The sequence below is a fragment of the Podarcis melisellensis genome, assembly GCF_964234715.1.
Source record: "Podarcis melisellensis genome assembly, chromosome: 15".
Classification (NCBI taxonomy): Eukaryota; Metazoa; Chordata; class Lepidosauria; order Squamata; family Lacertidae; genus Podarcis; species Podarcis melisellensis.
In genome coordinates, this window is record NC_138532.1 from 16,309,832 (window position 1) to 16,329,704 (window position 19,873).

The following is a 19,873-nucleotide window of genomic DNA, read 5'->3' on the forward strand; positions in this document are numbered from 1 at the left end:
ATAACCTTGTAGATATGTCCCCTTCCCCAATAGTTTGTGGGTTTTTTTTAAACACAGAGAACTAGTACATTTCTGATGCACACACGGTTCTTAATGCAGTTTGGAGCTAGACCTCACGAGTCCAAGCAGCACACCCACCCACCCTACCAGAAATGAGAGACACTCACAAGAACTAATTGGTGAAACATATACATTTATATTGAAATATGCACTAAACAGTGAGCTCTACCAGTCATCAATGCCATTTTGCTAAAGCAATTATCATCACTTTTTTTGGTGGTGGGGGTGGAAAGTTCAGTTGGCTACCAGTAAAAAAAAATAAAAAAAGAGGGGAGAAAGCACCCTCCCAAACTCCCAGCAGCAAAAGGTCAGGCTCCAAGGCGTTTCCACACTCTTGAGCCAGCATGCTGCCAGAACCACAATTCTCTCCTATGGGCACAGGGTCCCTTTGTTACAGCCATACACACACACACACACACACACACACGACGAGAGAAAGACAACATTCCTTAACCTTCTTTCACACTTTTTCTTTGCTGCAATAAATATAAAACTAGCAATGTTCATATACCACTGCACAGACGAGATTCTGGGCGGCAGCATACAACTGTAAACAGCAATGAGATTAGAGGGAAAAGCCATGTAAAAGCTCAAGGCAGGGCAGTATATGATGCACAAGATGTATTCCTGGGTTACCAGGAGCACTGGGCAGCCAAGCACATCCCAATATTAGGATCTTGTTTGGGAATACAGAGAAGCAGGATACATGTCAGCACTTGCAGATGCACCAGGGTTCAAATAAGGGGTGGGGCGGGACCTACAACATTCTCCAGTCTTGTTAATGAGAAGCTTCTCTTTGTGACAGGACAGACAGGAAGATACTGACCTGCCTTTAGGTCGGATCCAGGGCAGCAGGCAGGGGAAATGGCAAAAAGCAATTGAGACAGACCCCAGAGAAGCAGCTAGTTCAGGGCCAGGGTCTGTGAAGGGGAGGAACATCTTCCAAAAGGAGCATTTGGACCACAAGCAGCTGTTTCACTAGCATGGAAGGAACACCAGAGAGGTATTTCAGGAAGAGTTAGGCCAGTGCTACCTTTTCCACAAAAGGGTAAGCAGCAAAGCCCCAGCAGTGTATGGCCAGCTCAACCACGGCCATCCCCAGTTAAGGATTCCGGCACACGCTGTTCCCCCACCATTCTTTTGTGGAGTAGGGGCTCTGTGCTTTTTGCATTTTCCCACCTGTGCTGGAGGAAGTCTACAGGAGCAAGGTAATAGGGTGAGGGGAGGGAGGATAAATGCTAGGATAAAGGCCTACTTGGAAGACATCAAGTGAGCGTGTTCAGAAAGTGAACTTGCTCCCAAGAACCTTCGGATATGAAAAAGCATTTCCACGACAAAAAGAGCCACTAAAGTCTCATGCACAAGACTTTGGGGGAGGGCAGAAGAACATGTTAGAACTATGCACAACTGGCTAAGTTTAAATAGCTGATGTTTCTGAACTAGCTCAGGTAAAAGCAGACCATAGATGGAAGCATATTTGTTTTTTTATAAAAAAAACTTGCTTTTTTCAGATTCCTAAAACCAGAAATCTGAAAGAGGTTTTCCCTTCGTGGGAAAATCTCTCCCATCCATGTAGACATGAATTAAGGCTTTATATCCCTGGTAATCTCTATACAGGAATCCCCAGAAACATGCTTTCCACATTGGACCCTTTCCTACTCAAGAGAGGTAACGGCTATAGCTCAATTATGTCCCTCGCTGTCAGAGGCCTCATCTGGTTGAATAAAATGCTTGTACAAGACAGACCCAACCAAGAAACACAACCTTGGGCCTTGTAAAGCGTCAGCCTGCTGCAGGCCTTGAGGGAAGGGAAATGAGCAAGGATTAGGACGTTAAGAGGGTAGGAGAAGTAACAGTCACTTCCTTTTTGCTCTTTCTTTTAAAAATGAACACAAGCAGCTCTGCAAAGCATTCTGAAGCACAATATGGAACAGCGGGAAGAAATGTCAGTTTATATTGGTGGGTACGTCCGGCCACTGACCAGGCTCCAAGGCCACTGGGCCTTTTAAGAGATGGGAATGTTGAATCAAAGCACACAAAAGGGGGAAGGGGAGAGAGAAGAGAGAACAAATGGTTCTACCAGGATGCAGAAATTGGGCAGTCCCCTCTTCCCCAGCAACAGAATGACATCCATCAAGCAAGAAATGAAAACAGGCTGAGTTAAATGAGTTCACTCACTTGACAATTAATTTTTCACACGTCTGAAGTTGCCTGATGTAGCTTTATCCTGCTTTCTGTTGTTGCCAAAGCCAGAAAAGCAGCTAAGATCACTTAAAACAAAAAACCCAACCCCAGTTTAGTATAAAAACTCTCCAAACAATTCCAACTTTTAAAGAAGCAGGCTACTTTCAGTTCAGGAAGTGGAATGTGAGTGCAGCTAATGAGCTCAGACATTTAGGGGCTATTGGAATAATAAGCCTGGCAGGACACTAAGGCGAGGAAACTGGCAGAGTGACAGCAGAACATGAGCAACGAACAGGTGACAGGAACGTTCACACTGTAAACAAGAAATGACTTTAAAGTATCATCCTTCTTCGGTCAATTTAAACCACCCTCTGCAGGTGGCTCTGACTGACTGAGCTGACCCATGTGCTGCCATCCCAGCCACCGCCCCAGTCCCCTTTCTTTTCCAATGCTAAACACAACACCCAGTAACATTCAACAATGGAAAGCACTTTGAGTAAGGAGGATTCTGTAGTGCCAGGATAAAAAGAACTGCGCTGATGGAGCTGGGGTGCCACGGACACGGCTGGGATCAGGCCAAAGTCGCCTGCTTCTCTTCGGGGGTCTCCTCCAGCAGCTGCATGATCAGTTCATGGAGGGGTTTGCAGATCTTGGCGTAGCCGGCACCCGATAGGTGCAGAAAATCAAACATGTCGTGGCAGGAGATGGTGCCATCTGAGTGCACAAAGCCGGCATCCACGTCCAGCAGCTGGACATTGGAGAGTTTGGGCAGTGAGGTCTTCAGGAGCTGGTTCACCTTGTTGTTCTTCTGCCGCAGCAGGTTTGGCTTCTCACCACGAGGGAGCAGGCCCTTGAGCATGAAACAGGACAGAAGCATGTGAGAAGGTGCTCAGTATTGTAAGAAGCATGCTCCCGAAATCTCACCCAGGCATCTCCCTGTGCACTGACTCTACCCATGGTTTAGGCATCTGCATCATCCTCTCTCTGGACCCTGGCAAATGATGCTGCATAAACCATCTCTCTCTTTCTCACCTACTAGGAACCTTGTCCCTACCTCATCATTAAGAAGCTTTCATTCTTCACCTGCATGCAACTGAGTTTTACTCAGAGTAGACCCACTGAAATGAATGGCCATAAATTTCAATAGGTCTATTCTAAGTAAAACATAGGTGAACAGCACCCTAGGGTTTGTACCTTCCTCTCCCATTTTTTTTTTAAAAATGATTTATACATGGACTATTTTAATGCCTTCTTATTTATCAATTTTGTATGCTGCCCTTAATCCAAAGATCACATGGCAGTTGACAACATAAAAATACAAAATGAGAGCACAAAACAGATAATAAAAACAAAGGCAAAAGCAAACCAATACCCACCCCCCAACTGGGCAACTGATACAAAGTTCTCAGCGCCCTTATCATAATTTAAAGTGAACAGAAAAGGAACATGATTAACTAATACTCCATTTTCTAAAATAATGAATTAACAGTTCAATTGCAGCTTATGTGTGTTTTACCACGTGTGATTTCAACTTTATGTGGCTGAAGGCCGGCCGGTTGAAATCACACAAATTAAATGAATGGAATGTGGAGAGCTTAAAGGTTCTTTTTGCACAGGGTTTTCCTGGCAAGGAAAGGGCTTTTGACCATTTTCCCTTGCTTGAGGGGTCAAGGCCTACTCAGCGCACAGCTCCAGAAAGGGTAAGGATGTTTGCCTGGGGGTGGTTTGAGTATAAGTGTGTATGTCTATATGTGCCAACCCTGAACACAACCCCTGTGTGATTGTACTGTATTCAAATGGCTATTCAATTTGTAAAATAAAACAGATAAAAACCACAATAAGCTTTACAGTAAAAATAATGAAAATTGATGTTAAAAGGATCAGAGAAACTGACACAGTAAAACTCACCACTCCGTTTGGGAGAACACTGACAATCTTAAGCCTCACATCAAAATTGGAAAAGTCTTCCCACTCAAGGGAAAGCGTTCCACAAAAGACCTACTTCCTTTTAAATTCTGCACATCCAGGGAATCATCCTCAGCTATTATATGGGATTTAGCTGATCTGCTATGACAGCAACTTCCACTCTGAAGAACAACAAGAAACCTTTCCCTAAATAAATAATGGCTCAAAGCATTACACCCAGTGCTCCTTCCTTCCTCTGCCTTGGCCAAGAGAAGGCTTCAGAGACCTACTATTCCCAGAAGCATCCCTGCAAGAAGGAGTGGCACTGCCCTTCTCTTCTCATACTGCTACTACCATTCCTCCTGGTCAAAGAGGAGCTTGCAGAAAGTGCACACATTCCCAAAGTTGCTACTTGTTCCTTGACCACAGCAATGCATACCAGCACGATTATCTTGGCCTGAGGCTGCCGCGTATTGATGAGCCTTACAATGGCCTCTATTCCACCAGCTACTTCCTCTGCTGTGTTTTCATGGTTATTTGTTCCAACCCAAACAACAATGACCTGTGGATGAAGAGAAGGGAGAAGAAAAAGAACCCACACAACCTCAAATGAAAGAATATTGTATTATGCATTTAATATTTATTTGCCATATTCATACCACGCCTATAGACCAAAGTTCTGCAGACATAAAATACTGTATATTTAAAATAGAATTAACAGACAATAGTTACAGGATATCCCCCCAGAAATTCTCAAGTGTCACAACTGCTCCTGAATCTTCTGGCCTGGAAATAGTTGCCAAAGCAGCCTGCTGTTAAATCCCTCAGCAGGTTACTGGCGATGCCTTCCTCAGACTTTGGTATTTTTGACAATATCATTCACAGCCTAGGCCTCTGCTTCCTTGTTAGTTATAAATTACAAATATATACAACAAACACATTGGCATGGAATCATTATGTGCTTATCAGCGCAGAACTGTTTTGGTGGGACCAACAGCCAGCAAACTGTTCATTTGAAAAGGGAGCCTTCACATACACACAGTCATTATCCCCAGCTTACCTTGGGTTTAATATTCTCCAGTTCACCATTCTTCAGCCTCCACAAAACTTGCCCCGTTGTGTCCCCTCCAATCCCAAAATTCAGTGCGTGTAAAGGTGAAAAGAGTTCTCGCCATATCTATAACCAGAAACCAATTCAATCTTTTAGATCACCCTTGAACAAAAGCAGAATATTTGACCATACAGTCTAACCCACAGGAAAGGTATATGTTGTTGGGTTGTTGTTTTTTAAAAAGGGTAGTATCTACACAGAACCTGGATTGAAGAACCTTCAAAGCTCTTTTCCGATGTTGCTGTCTATGTGTAGCATCAAGAACATGGCTGGAGTGCGAGACTGTGCCTCTTGGCCCTGCCTAATGTTGTGCACAGTCGCAGGCCCACCCATACATCTATGTGGACATCTTCAGAAGAAGAAGAAGAAGGGAAGAAGAGTTTGGATTTGATATCCCGCCTTTCACTCCCCTTCAGGAGTCTCAAAGCGGCTAACATTCTCCTTTCCCTTCCTCCCCCACAACAAACACTCTGTGAGGTAAGTGGGGCTGAGAGACTTCAAAGAAGTGTGACTAGCCCAAGGTCACCCAGCAGCTGCATGTGGAGGAGCGGAGACTCGAACCAGGTTCCCCAGATTACAAGACTACCGCTCTTAACCACTACACCACACTGGCTCTCGAGAAACCTTTGCATATAGCTGTACACACGAAGGTCTCCTGGGGTCATAAGGATGGAAGGAACCTCAAAGGTCTTCTAGGTCAATGCCCTCCCAATGGAAAAATCCACCATGCTACCCCTTCACAGATATCATGCTCAACAGATGGATGCCTGGGAAGTTGGGCCAAAGATATATGTGATGTCAATCACAGGGTCAAAGGCTCCCTTTCCCTTCCATGGGCTGAGCCCTAAGCATGGTTTTCAAAAGAAGGCTCTGTCCATTGTTGGTGGACTGTCAACATTATTCTAGATTCAGGTAGGTAGCCGTTTTTACATTATGTAATTGATGGAAAGCGAGTGTGTTCATATAACAAGCCCCGCAGCCTCACCACTCAGTACCTCATATTGCTGTAGCAGCTGAACCATGGAATCCCCCACAAACAGCACATCAGGTTCCTTGTCCTTGCAGTCCAACACAAAACGGTTATGCTGTATAAAAATAAAGCAAGAGCATTATGACAACCAAGCAGCTTTCTTGCACCCAGAGTCACTTATCTTTTGACTTACAGTCCTGACTGCCTCTCAACTCTGCCATTTTGCTGCTGTTATTTCCTTATTGCAGATGCCCACTACTATGGTGAGGACAGTAGTGAACACACATACACATGGCCTCTGCCACTAGCAAAAGGAATGAGAACTAACAGGTAGTTGTAACCAATTTTTCTCCAAGCAAGTGTCCTAACAAGGGGAGATCAGTCTGGCCAAAACTGGATACTAATGCCCATTTACAAGTTGTCACTTCATTCTTGCATTGCCAAACTGATCCTCCTCTATTCTTTGTCTTGTCTTTTTTGTTTGTAAGGCTGAGAGCAGGAGCCATCTCCTTTTAACTAATGTAAGCCACTTTGTGATACAATCTATGTATGAAAAGCAGAATAATTGTAGAATACGTTGAACTGTGGGAAGTCTACCCAGTCCTGAGCATATGGAGTTTGCTTAAGGCATATTGCAAAAGAGAACAGTCATGCAAAGCAGTGCACTGTCTTCAACTCTCAGTAATTTGACGTGTAAACTGAAGTAAAGCCTCCAGCACTTTGCAATTTGGGATTATGTTAAGAATAGGTCTACTAGTATACCCTATAGGCAGGTCAGCCAGACAGTCTTCACAGAGACTGCCACAGAGACTGTGCCTTTCGCAAAAGAGCTATAGTGGCAGCAGTGATCGCTATCCCTACAGGTGTCGTACAAGACAGAAAAACCCACTCAATCCTGCTACAGCATACCATGGTTTTTTTACCTGTGACATCCACCTGTCATCTCCCTGAACATCTTCAGCTGCATGTGGAATTGCTGCTGGGTTTGAGTCACCCTGGCTCATCCTATCCCTGAGAAGACAACAGTTTCAGTATGCCATATTCTGTAACAGTGAGATCTGTCGTATGAACGAGTTATACAAAAACACATATATTAGCACAATTATTCCACTTGGGGGACATTTCAGATGTCACAAGGCACCAAACATGTTAGAAATTACGTTTGCATTTACCACATGGGAAAAACTGCAAAGCACCTTGCCTGTACATGTAAACAAATAAACATGTGAAGCCGTACTTTTATATCTCCGACCGTACTGCGAAGAAACACATGGGTCAACAACATAACGGAGCAGAAGAATTTGCAGGGCAGTCAGTCAGAGGAAGGAACAGGTGCTGGGATGGAACAACAGATGAGGAAGGACACAGATACTCGCACCCGTCTTCCCATGCCTAATATTTTAAGATTTCGACCACGACCACGACCCCGAGCCCCCACCTCTGACCCGGCAAGCCAAAACAAATGAGAAAGGTGGGAACCAAGTGAAGGGCTCCCGGCTCAGCCACTAGGGAGCCCCCCGGCCATCAACCTCAGGCGACCCTCGGTGCCTTTCGGCCAGGCGCCAGCAGGGGCGCAGAACGAAGGCCTCCCGCCAAGCCTCGTTGCCATGGGAACCCCGGTGCAGCGGGGAGGGGGGGCTGGGAGGGGGTCCTGGGCCCCACCCTCCTGCCCGCCCTTGCTTGCCCCCCTCCAGCCCCAGAGCGCATCCTCGGATGAGGGCTCCGCCGAGCGCGGCTCCCTCCTCTCCTCCCCGCACCGGGCCTTCCGTGCTGGGGGAGGGGCGGCTAACGGAGGCCCGCCCTGCGGCCCAGGGGAAAGACCGGCCCGACCGCCCCTACTCACGCCGGCGGCGACTGCGGCTCGCCCCGCTCCTCCATGGCGCTCGAGTCTCTTCGCCTCACGACCCTCCTCCTTCTCCCCGATGCTCTGGCGGGCGCACCCCTCCCCCCAGCTCCGTCTCCGACCACCCCTGGAGTGCGCCTGCGCAAAGGTCTGCTTCCGCCCTGCGCCCTTTTCGCTAGCGAATCAGTTTCGCCTCCGGGGAGGAAATCCCGCCCATTTAGAACTCCCGTCCCGCTATTCCCAATTTGTTCCTCTAGAGGGCGCACCTCGGCCTAATACGGCGCGCCGGAGGGTTCATGCGACCTACGCTACTTCGGCGCCTTTTCTTTTCTTTTCTTTTTTTTGCGGAGTCTCACCCGGCGCCATATTGAGAGGAGGAGGAACTCTAGGCTTGCGGGAGGAACCCGTGGGCGCGTGGCGGTGACGTCACTGCTCGGACCCATGACGTCACGATGAAACGAGTGGCGTTCTGGATGATGCCATAGGTTTGCTGTCATGTAGTGTGAGTTTAAGATTTTTTTCGCAGCAGGTAAAACCAATGGGTTCTTTCCAATTATGTTCTTACTCAGAGAAGGCCAGTTAAAAATAATGGGCATGACTAACTTAGCCTATGAATGTCACTTGGTCTTCTACTCTTAGTAGGATATAGCCCAATATATTACTGGTGTCACTAAGGACTAAGTTCTTTAAAATGTAATTAAAATATATATATATATATGTGGTGGAAAATAAGAAATTGCAACTTGTCTGTAAGTGGCTTCCCTTCTGGATCTGAACAAAAATTCCCACTCAGACATTTCCATTTGACATGAAGTTATACGATTGTTCTGATATGTCCAACTCTTTGTGTGATTGTTGTTCCAGTATGGGCCACAGTATGGTCCTGAAAATGGTAATGAGTGTCATTGTCCCTCCACCCTCCACCTTTTCCCTAAAACTGTCTGTAGCTCATGGTCCTCCGCCATAGCAAAAAATAGTTTCCAGTTCTAGGAAAGGGAGGGTGAGGAAGGGCCATATAGGAAACCACACCCTGCAGTCAAGGACAAAAAACATGTAGAGAAACCCAGCCACAAAGATTTGGATGCTGCCTAGCGTGTCATATTTTGGGTGGCCAGTCTACACCACCTGTCACAGCTCCATTTTTCCACAGGTCATTTTCTCCTGATCACATTGCTAACCATCACCCATGAATGTATAAATTCTCAAGATATCACTTCATGCATCTGATGAAGGAGACTACTCAAAAAACACTTGTTCCATAATAAATTTGCAAGTAAGGATGGGTGACTCTTGTCAATTTCAGTTTCTCTCAGTTTCTCTTTTCTTCCAAGCTTGTTCAGTTATCCAGGAACAAAGACAGATTCTTCGAAGCCATACCTGGAGATGCCAAGGACTGAACCTGGAGGCTTCTGCACACGATGGTCCTTCCCTTTCTCTAGCGTGAGGAGATATAACTTATCAAATGCATGCATAAACATCTAAAATAATGCGGCAATAGAACCCAATGAGAACGGGTATAACTCAAAGCAAAATAGCATTATGATGTGTCTTAATAATTACTTCAGCCACATCATCCACGGAAAGATTCTGGGAGCAGTGGGAAAGTAGACAATGGAATGATTCCCATTAAGTTTTCAGGAATGTTTTCCTCTACTTGATAGTCATCTCTCTAATTGCTTCCTGTGCTCATAGTTATTTTCACATTGTATCCTTACAAGCACTGTATTTACATGTTTCTGCAGTTGTTTCAATTCCTCCATCACCTTCCCTATAAAACTGAGAAAGTTTTAAACTTCCTTTTAGCAACTGGAGAGCCGAAGGAAGATAATCATCACATGCATTAGACTTCCACACCCCTTAAAGGAAAGTGACTCAAAGTCAGATATAGAGTGGGAACAGGAGAGAGAAGATCAAAACAATGTTTTAATTATTATTAAGCTGCTTAAATTTGGGTGATGTGATACAAGCAAAGGCAGTGCTCATGCACTGGCCCTTTAACAGTAGAATAGGACCCATTGCACAGAAGGTCTCAGTCTCATTATGAAACCCACACCACTCAGCACAATTTCTCTGTAATGCCGTGAATGATGCAAACCGGTGCCTGGGAACAGTTAAGGGCTAACTGTCAGGGGGCAGCCTCCAGCATCTGCCACCTGAGGCAATTAGTGTCACATTTGGCCAAATAGGGCTGGCCCTGGAGAGAATGGTAGCCAAGCGTGTTTGTTTGTTTTTATAATAAAAAGCACCATAAGAGTTGCAGTAACTGAAAGAATGGAGAGCGCTTTGGGGTACTTTTGGGTAAAAATAGGACACTTGCAACAACAGCCTTTGATGGAAGATTGTCACTTTCCACCCTTGACCTAAGATGCTGTACACACAAGCTTATAACATAGTGCATGATTTTAGACATGAACTGCATCATAGCCCACCCCTTACCTACCATTTGAAGTTTTTTAAAAAATATTTCAAACACAAATTGATGAAATAGTTCATATGGATATGTTAAGCATCGCATGATATAATATGGAGCTGTGAACAGAATAATGATAGTGTTTAATTTCAACCTGTTCCATTTGGCACAGATTTCATCTACTGAAATCTCAGGGGTCCCATCTTGGTTTGGCAAGTTATCCGTGGCTGCTGCTTTTTAAAATGTTTTTAATTGGTTTTTCCAAATAAACATGAGAACATAACTCCCCTTATTAAACAGTTCCCCTTACCTACCCCCTCCTCCAAGCCACAAAGTCCTATGGGGAAGTGTTATTCCAAAGTTTCAAATGCAAGTCTGGTGAATGCCACTGTAATTGATGTTCTGTCAGGTATGTGACGAAAGGGTACCATGACTCTATAAAATTGTTCTCATTTTTCTTTTCATCTAAGGCTTTAACTTCTTTGGACAATTTTTCTGAGAGTGCTATAGTCCATACTTCTTGCTTCCATTGTGAGATTTGTAAACATTGCAAAGATTTCTAGTTTGGGGCAACAAGTTGTAGGGCTGCTACTAAAAGAAAATTAATCAAGTATTTATATCTGAGATTGACATTTTCATTTTTAAAGATACTTAACAATACTAAAGTTGGGGTACAGATAACATTCTGTTTTGTGATCTAACTTATTTCACCAACATTTTTCCAACGTGGCTGTAATCTGTCATACACCCACCAGTGTTCCCACGTCTTTACACCCTTCTTTAGCAAAGAGGAGAAATAACTTTATTAATATGACTACTGTAGGCTACACCTCAAAGGTGTAAAATGCTGTCTGTGTAGTAGCTTATTTTCTTTTATATGCATGGACACTGACTTTAAGGGCCTCTTCGCTCACAGGCTCTGCCAATCTATTTATCTACTGTATTTATTTACCAATTCCTGCCTCAAGATCTGATTCCCAAGTGTGTTTTATCAAATTTGTTTGGCTTAACTGTATGTCACTAACTATTTTATATATTATTGTTATATCCATAGCTTCTTGATGGCATAGAACCAGCTGCTCATTAAAGCATGAACTCCACCAGTTTGGTCTCCCCTGTTGACCATCATTTACCTTTATCACCAGTAGCAAAGGCCATTTCTAATAAAATTAGTTTTGCTTCATTGTTTTAAACAAATATTCCCCTGCACAGCACACAGAAATTAAGATACACACACAGAGAGAACGTCTTTTAATTTCAGGACTTGTTCTGGGTCTCCATAAGCTGATTAATGCATTTATTTGAAGTATTTCTGTACTGATTTTCAGACAGACCTGACATAGCAATTTACCAAAGATCAAAAGCATTGATTTTTAAAAGTGCATTAGAATAAAATGAAAAGACAACTGTTTAGAAGGAGCTGCAATTGCTGCTTCTCTGCTACTTTCAGAATACAGTACATTGGTCCTTCAGAAGCAGCTGGGGGGGCAGTTGGGTGAGGGAGGGGCTGCTTCTCTTTCTTTTTCCTGCGGCTTGAGAAAGGCTTGTGGCTGGGAGAATCATCTCAATCTCTCCCACCATAAACATGGCTTCTTCCTTTTTCTGAGACATTCGCACACCTACCATCCTGGCCTCATTATAAGGCAACCTTGGACAAACCACTTTTCTTATGGCTATCAATGAACTCTCCCACTTACAGATTGTGGAAACTAGTTCAAACGACAACTGGTCAGTAAAATACAGATGCTTGGCTGTCCACCACCACTATTTTCCCAGTTCCTAGCAGCCAATCCTCCCCACCCCTCCTATCTCACGGAGAAAATCCTCATCTGTACTAATTCACTTCCTTCAACGTGGCAGCGACTTTAAGAGATTTACGTTGTTAAGCCTGGGGCTCATATGGTTTATCTCTTAACAAGGGACTGAGATCCTATATCCTTCTTGAAGCTTTTAAGGATTGCATCTTACTTTAATGTTGTCTTCGCATGCTTCTGGCCAAAGGCTCAAGGCCCTTTCTCCTTTGGCCATAACAAGCTCTCTCTCTCTCACACACACACACACCCATCCCTGAAGTCAATTTACTGTTGTCATCACCCAGAGCTCCCTGCAGATCACAAGTTACAGGAGAAAAGTGAGGGAAGAAGATAGTTAGGTGAGAAAGTGGGAGCATGAAGGAAAGAGAGAAGACTGGCTGTGATGGTTTCTGAAAGACTTTTTAAAGCTGTAATTGTATGTGCATCAGTGCAGAGACCTCAGATGAACCATGAAAAGTTAAGTCAGGCAAATGACCTGTCCCTTGCAATACACACACGTTATCTCCTTTCCTCTACATATGAGAGCAGCTGGCTGAAGATGAATATTAAACAAAGGCTGTGTCAATTTAATTCCCTTTTCAGGAGGCAACTGAAACTCACCTGTCCCTTATTTTCAGGGGAGCTGAAGCTCCAGTGTTGCCACGGGCAACAGTTGGGCCACTTGAAGCTAACTCAGTCATTTCCCTTGGCAACCATGACAACAAAGTTCTCTGCAACAGCCTTAATTTATGAAAGATGCAGGTAGATGGCATCTAATTGGAACAAAACCCATTAATGAACAGCAAGGTCAGGCAGCTTGGCTCATGTTGGCTGACCCATGAGGGCACAGCAGGTTGTGGGGTGGGTTTTTTTTCTTTTTTTGGTCTCTGGGGTTTTGCTGTGCAGATTCCACTTTTGCCGATGTCTGCAGTGTTCACAGCTGTTGCCCTAGTTTCCTCTCTCCAGCTCACACTCACTCTCCTGTGCAACGGCTGCCTACCACCTGCAATGCATATGAAATTTATTCCTTCCAAATCCATGAGCTTCCCCTCTCCTTGAAATAACAGTGCCAATAAATCACCAGTGATCAACATTTGTGAGTGAACAGAACAGCGATTGGAATATCTACCCCTTCCCCACAAAATCCAGCCAGCAGTAAGTTGCCACCCAGGCCAATAATTTATTGCTAGCTGCATCACCATCACCATTTATTAAACTTATTAGTTGCATTTTTACTTGCCATTGCAACTAAGAGCGACTTGCCAACCCCCGCCATACATTAAAACCAAGGGGGGATGCTTTTTAAACATCCCACATACCCTAACAGGCCATAGATAGTAAAGTAAAAGGCCTAGTTAGAAAGGAATGCTTTTGCCTGACATTTGAAGGTACATAATAAACTGCTGGCATGAATAGGGGCACAAGGGAGATGGCTCAATGGCAGAACATGGGCTTTGCATGCAGAAAGTCCCTGATTCAATCTCTGATGTCTCCAGTAGTAGCAGACAGTACGGTGGTGCTCACCTGACTCCTGGTTGGTCATGTTGCTGCTGCTGCTTACAGAGGTGTAAAGGGTGATCGGTGGCAAAGTCAGTGCAGTGCGAAAGCACCAGCAGGGGTGCTGCTCTGGCATTGTCAGCATGTTTGTGCCCCCTTTCCCAGAAATCAGTAGCAATGGTCAGCTGAGTGCTACAGCTCCACCACACCAACTGCTACGCATGCTCAGACAGGGCTGGGAGAAGACTTATACCTGTCAGGATGCTGTCAGCGGCTCCCGGCTAGTTGCCCAGGAAAGTATAAAGGCAAGGAAAAGTTTCTGACAGTTCTTTTTTATTTCAATCTATATTTCAAGCTATAGAACCCACCCTCTTGGATAATGGTGTTGTCCACCCACCCTGCCTCTCCCACTTCCTCATTCGTTATTCTCATTGTCTCCTCTACGTGTGCTGCTACGTGCCCTCTGTCTTTGAGCTCTTTGCTCTCCTACTTTTAAGGCTCGCTGGGTTCTGGAAGATGGAGGGCCTGGAATGCTTTCTAATGACGTGTCAGCTGGGTGTTGTTCTGGCTCTCCCTCGATTCCCCAGCTTTCCCCCTCATCTGCCTCGGAGCTGCAACCTCCCTCAAACTCCTGTTGTAAATCTATACTGTCTTCCTCCTCCCTCTCCCTGGAAGGGTCAGAATGGGGAAGCGGTCTCCACCATTCCTCCTCTGCCCAGTCCCTGACAAAACCTGGCATTCTGGAGAGCCACTGCCACAGTCGTCATCATCAACAACCAAGTTGGTAGCCATTGTTTCAACTTACAGTAGTACAGTGGTACCTCGGGTTAAGTACTTAATTCGTTCCGGAGGTCCGTTCTTAACCTGAAGCACCACTGTAACTACTGGGACCTCCTGCAGTTGCTGCACCGCCGGAGCATGATTTCTGTTTTCATCCTGAAGCAAAGTTCTTAACCCGAGGTACTATTTTTGTGTTAGCAGAGTCTGTAACCTGAAGCGTATGTAACCTGAAGCGTATGTAACCCGAGGTACCACTGTAAGTTCCCTTGATTAACTGTGAACGTGAAGAAGCCTTCCTTTTTGTCTGTCCTGAACCTTCCAACTTGCCACTTCACTGGACCCCTTTTTGAGTCCATGGCTCCCTTGACCAACTACATTCTTTCTGTGGCACCCCTGTGGGGGCTCAGGAGCCCAGTCATGTCACCTCTTGTCTGCAGAGCTGGCAGCCTCTCACCCTTTTTCAAACACCCTTCCTTGTGCAGTGTTCCCTCAGCCTCCTCTCCTCTCTCTGAGTCCTCTGGGCAGCTACTGCTGCAACAAACAGCTGTGCAAGCCTTTGGGAGGAAGAGACGAAAGAGGGCATCAGAGGAGGGAGGGAAGGAAAGAGGGATAGAGGCCAATATTGCCCGCGGCACCCCTGACCATCATTCAAGGTGCCCAAGGGTGCCACGGTACACTGGTTGAAAACCACTGGGTTCAGGTGTTATGGAGGAAGGTTAACAAAAAGCTATCTTTCTCCACTCCATGAATAATTCAATACAGCTTTGTAACATCCCAACACACTAAAATGAGACTGCTAGATGGGAGGTAGAAAAATGGGACATACCTGCGATCCAGCAGTTAGGTTGGGAAAGAGGACCAGGTTCCTGTACCATTAAGTTTTATAGAAAAGGGAATATCAGCAGGCGTTGTTTGCCTCACTTACACTCCTATTTAAAACACATACACAAATAAGATGGGTTTAGCCTAATCTCTGGGTATGAGGATGAATTAGGCTGTTTACTAAGCAGGCTACAAAGATGAGCAAAATGGCGTGGGGGTCTGAGGATTTGCCTTAACAGGTTTTAAAAGGCTTGCTTTTGTTTGAAGACTTTGGTATTTTTCATGTATTCCCTAGTTCTTGAGATTGGATGTAGCAGTACTGGGCTGGGTTCCTTTGGATATGAAAGGGAAAACTAGAGGCTTACAGTGGCTTAGAAGCATTTATTTTATTTAAATACAAACATATAAGCAAAGTGCAGTGGAAACAAATCAGCTTCTACAACAGGGAACAAAACTGCTAGTCTTGCAACAAATTCAAAAGAGCTGCTTTTTCAACAATACAGAGCTGTGCCCTAGACTTGGCTAATAAGGGAGAATGAGGATAAGTATTTTATGTGTTCATCTGAGGAACGGGAGCCTCGTTATTCCCCACTGAGAGTTGCACGTCTCCCTGCAGTGTCCTCCTTTCATTGTCTTTTTTTTTTTTTTGGTTTTGTGAATTATAATTGTTCTGGTGTGACATCACTTGTTTGTTTTGTCCTAGAAAAAAGGTATTATGCTGATGTTGTTGTTTTGCATTTTTATTCTAGAGGATAAATCTCTGCATTTCTTTTTGCCGGTGGAGCGAGACTATTCAGACTTCTCACCTTAAAATGATTGTGAGGCTGGAGATGACGAGCCTGGGGAGTTAGCTTTGTGGGTCTTTTCAAAGGGTGTGTGACCCAGGCAGTTCTGCTGGCCTAGGCCCCTTCCTTGGTGCTGCTTAAACCTTGCTTGACCCTACTAGGCTGTTTCTTCATGATGTGCTTCCTGCCACTGAGGATTCCAAAGCCGATGTCTCTCTTTATGTAGAAGGTACTTAAATGTACTACTTTTGCTCAGTTGCAAAATACACGCTGTATATAAGGGAAGGTTCCTGGTCCAATCAGTATTATTCACCGTTAAAAACAAAACATCTGAGCAATGAGGAATGGAGAATCTTGACATCCTGAAAATCTGCTGTCCGTCAATAGTAGACAATACAGGGCTGGATGGGAAACTAGTCCAACACAGCACCTCATGTCCCCGACAATCTTAGATCATATTCAATAAGTTGGAGAGGCAGACCTTAATTCTGGTGAACTCATTCTTTTTACTAGATTCTATACCATCTTTTGTTATTCTTTCGAGATTGCACTTTGCTGCTTGTTAATAGTTGTACAGTGGTACCTCAGGTTAAGTACTTAATTCATTCCGGAGGTCCGTACTTAACCTGAAACTGTTCTTAACCTGAAGCACCACTTTAGCTAATGGGGCCTCCTCCTGCTGCTGCGCCGCCGGAGCACGATTTCTGTTCTCATCTTGAAGCAAAGTTCTTAACCTGAAGCACTATTTCTGGGTTAGCGGAGTCTGTAACCTGAAGCGTATGTAAACTGAAGCGTATGTAACCAGAGGTACCTCTGTAAATGTTAATGTACCAATGTTCTTCCCCTGGTCCTAATTTGTCTCATGGAGGTAGCACTGATTAAAAAGTGAAGTGCTCTGGTTTATTCATTGGTTTCCGAACTGTATTACCAGCAGCTATGGAACAGCCAGAGCCATCAATGAGCAATTTTGCCCACAGGCTTCTCCCTTGGTGACTGCGCAGTGCTCCTCAGCAAAAATAAACAATGGCTATCCTACTAATGTGGATGGGAGCTGCTTTTGACCAGTTTGTGTGCTGTTAAAACAGCAATTTGCTTTGCACATGGCAATGGTGGTGTACAGAAGGCAAGTACCACAGCTCAGCCTCTTGTGCAAATTGAACCAGATTTTCAGGAGAGCTCATCTATAATTCTTCTAGGGCAAGTCTAGTGTCTCTCCTTAAGTTGTAGAGTCAAACATTTCAAGACCAATTTCCATATGGTATGCCCAATGTGCTGGTGGCAGTTGTTTGGTAAGTCAATGTTATATGTATTACCTGTGTATGACCAGCAGGGGGCCCCTTTGTGTCTGAATGATCAATTCTTTGGCAAGAAGAAAGAATCTTGTTTAAAATGTACAGTGCTGTATCCAATTGATGGTTATTCCGAGTAGACCCACTGAATTAATGGAACATTTTGGCCACATCTGTTTATTTCATAAAATTTATATACCACTTGATTGTAGGAAAAACCCCTCAAAGCAGTTTGCAAAAAAGATTAAAACAAGAAAATTATCACTTAAAGAATCGCAACCATCTTAAAACCACAATAAAATATACATTAAACAAATTAAAACTGGTAGAACTTTCTAAACATCTGGGTAGACTTGTCTAAATAAGAATGCCTTCAGCAGGCACCCAAAAGAATACAGTGAATAATTTCAGAATACAGATTAATTTCAGTGGGACTACACAGAGTATGTCTGGTGCTGGATACAACCCCGAAGGGCAAAAATGAACTGCAAGCATGCAACTGCCGGCCTAGGGTGCAGAGGTAAGCAAATTGTATAGCTCGACCGAATTGTTTTGATGGCTCAGGCTATGTATGAACACTGAATTGGATGTGAGGAGTGTAGGTGCAATATATTTTAGGAAGTTAAGGCTTGTTTACTTTCATGTATGTGACCTTTTTATGACAAGAACTACAATGTGGTTTGCTTACCCGCCCCCAGCACGGCTGTGAGAAGTGTACACAGCCCACGGCAACAGCAGGTACAATACCTTTTGTGACGCGGTGATGCCTAGTAGCAAAAGCTGCTCAGGCAGAGCTAGTTAAAAATAGCACTATTATGCACTCAGGTACCAGCGGCGTTGCACGACCGTCGGTGGTACAAAGTGCGCCTTGCCTGGTGGATGGTTAACGGAGAGAGAACTATGCAGGTGCAGCGGTGATCTGGTGCTTCACACTCAAACTGGATTGCACCACCCGCTTCAGGCCAATAGCCAATATCAGCGAAAATTTTAGGTCAATACTCTCTGGCAGAATATATAGCTGAGCAGAAGCAGAATCATCCTCAGGCAAAGCTGTCTCTGCTTCTAAAGCAACAACAGGAATGTTCACATACACTGGATGAGGCTCCTGTGGCACTTGCTGCTAGTGAGCCTGGTGTGCTTTTAGCAGTGATCACAAGAAACCTTTCAAGGTTTCCAGCTAGCTGAGCTTGTTGTTCCTGCTCTATCTTCCTCCTCTTCCTGACTTGTGCATCTCATTTTTTTTTTAGCATCCTGGCTGACATGGCATGTCTAGATGTGTAGGAAATAAAAAAAACCTAATACTAATACTACAGTGGTACCTCAGGTTACATACGCTTCAGGTTACATACGCTTCAGGTTACAGACTCTGCTAACCCAGAAATAGTACCTTGGGTTAAGAACTTTGCTTCAGGATGGGAACAGAAATTGTGCTCCGGCAGCGTGGCGGCAGCAGGAGGCCCCATAAGCTAAAGTGGTGCTTCAGGTTAAGAACAGTTTCAGGTTAAGAACGGGCCTCCGGAACGTATTAAGTACTGAACCCGAGGTACCACTGTAATAATAATAATTTATTCATCCCCCGCCCATATGGCTGGGTTTCCCTAACTACTCTAGGGGGCTTCCAATAAATTAAAACATTACATTGAACATTAAAACTTCCCTGAACAGGGCTGCCTTCAGATGTCTTCTAAAGGGCATCCTGTCAAATTTGCAGATGACACCAAACTGGGAGGGGTGTCTAATACCCCAGAGGACAGGATCACACTTCAAAATGACCTTGACAGATTAGAGAACTGGGCCAAAACAAACAAGATGAATTTTAACAGGGAGAAATGTAAAGTATTGCACTTGGGCAAAAAAAATGAGAGGCACAAATAGAAGATGGGTGACACCTGGCTTGAGAGCAGTACATGTGAAAAGGATCTAGGAGTCTTGGTTGACCACAAACTTGACATGAGCCAACAGTGTGACGCGGCAGCTAAAAAAGCCAATGCAATTCTGGGCTGCATCAATAGGAGTATAGCATCTAGATCAAGGGAAGTAATAGTGCCACTGTATTCTGCTCTGGTCAGACCTCACCTGGAGTACTGTGTCCAGTTCTGGGCACCACAGTTCAAGAAGGACACTGACAAACTGGAACGTGTCCAGTGGAGGGCAACCAAAATGGTCAAAGGCCTGGAAACGATGCCTTATGAGGAACGGCTAAGGGAGCTGGGCATGTTTAGCCTGGAGAAGAGGAGGTTAAAGGGTGATATGATAGCCATGTTCAAATATATAAAAGGATGTCACATAGAGGAGGGAGAAAGGTTGTTTTCTGCTGCTCCAGAGAAGCGGACACGGAGCAATGGTTCCAAACTACAAGAAAGAAGATTCCACCTAAACATTAGGAAGAACTTCCTGACAGTAAGAGCTGTTCGACAGTGGAAT

At 44.6% G+C, this 19,873-nt stretch overlaps 1 protein-coding gene across 3 annotated transcripts; it reads right to left on the reverse strand.

Moving 5' to 3' along the window:
• Positions 1-176: 176 nt before the first annotated feature.
• PAFAH1B2 (platelet activating factor acetylhydrolase 1b catalytic subunit 2) lies at positions 177-8,478 on the reverse strand. Of its 3 annotated transcripts, XM_081890046.1 has the most exons (7): positions 8,074-8,215; positions 7,468-7,565; positions 7,154-7,241; positions 6,256-6,345; positions 5,210-5,326; positions 4,589-4,711; positions 177-3,094 (listed from the first exon to the last, which is right to left on the reverse strand). In XM_081890046.1, exons 3-7 carry the CDS (start codon positions 7,232-7,234, stop codon positions 2,816-2,818), a joined length of 690 nt encoding a protein of 229 aa, XP_081746172.1. In that variant the 5' UTR covers positions 7,235-7,241; positions 7,468-7,565; positions 8,074-8,215; the 3' UTR covers positions 177-2,815. The 3 variants fall into 3 exon arrangements, with proteins under 3 accessions (XP_081746172.1, XP_081746171.1, XP_081746170.1); XM_081890045.1 differs by lacking the exons at positions 7,468-7,565; positions 8,074-8,215 and adding an exon at positions 8,340-8,478; XM_081890044.1 differs by lacking the exon at positions 7,468-7,565 and having other exon boundaries at positions 8,074-8,229.
• Between the last annotated feature and the right edge of the window lie 11,395 nt (positions 8,479-19,873).

What these genes read in the sequence shown, in the direction of transcription:
- PAFAH1B2 (XM_081890044.1), bottom strand. Translation starts at nt 8,108, where the DNA reads ATGGAGGAGCGGGGCGAGCCGCAGTCGCCGCCGGC. An exon ending in AGCTGCTACAGCAATATGAG is followed by an intron (nt 5,327 to 6,255) that starts GTACTGAGTGGT and finishes TTCTGGTTATAG; the next exon opens with ATATGGCGAGAACTCTTTTC. An exon ending in AGGCCAAGATAATCGTGCTG is followed by an intron (nt 3,095 to 4,588) that starts GTATGCATTGCT and finishes TTCATGCTCAAG; the next exon opens with GGCCTGCTCCCTCGTGGTGA.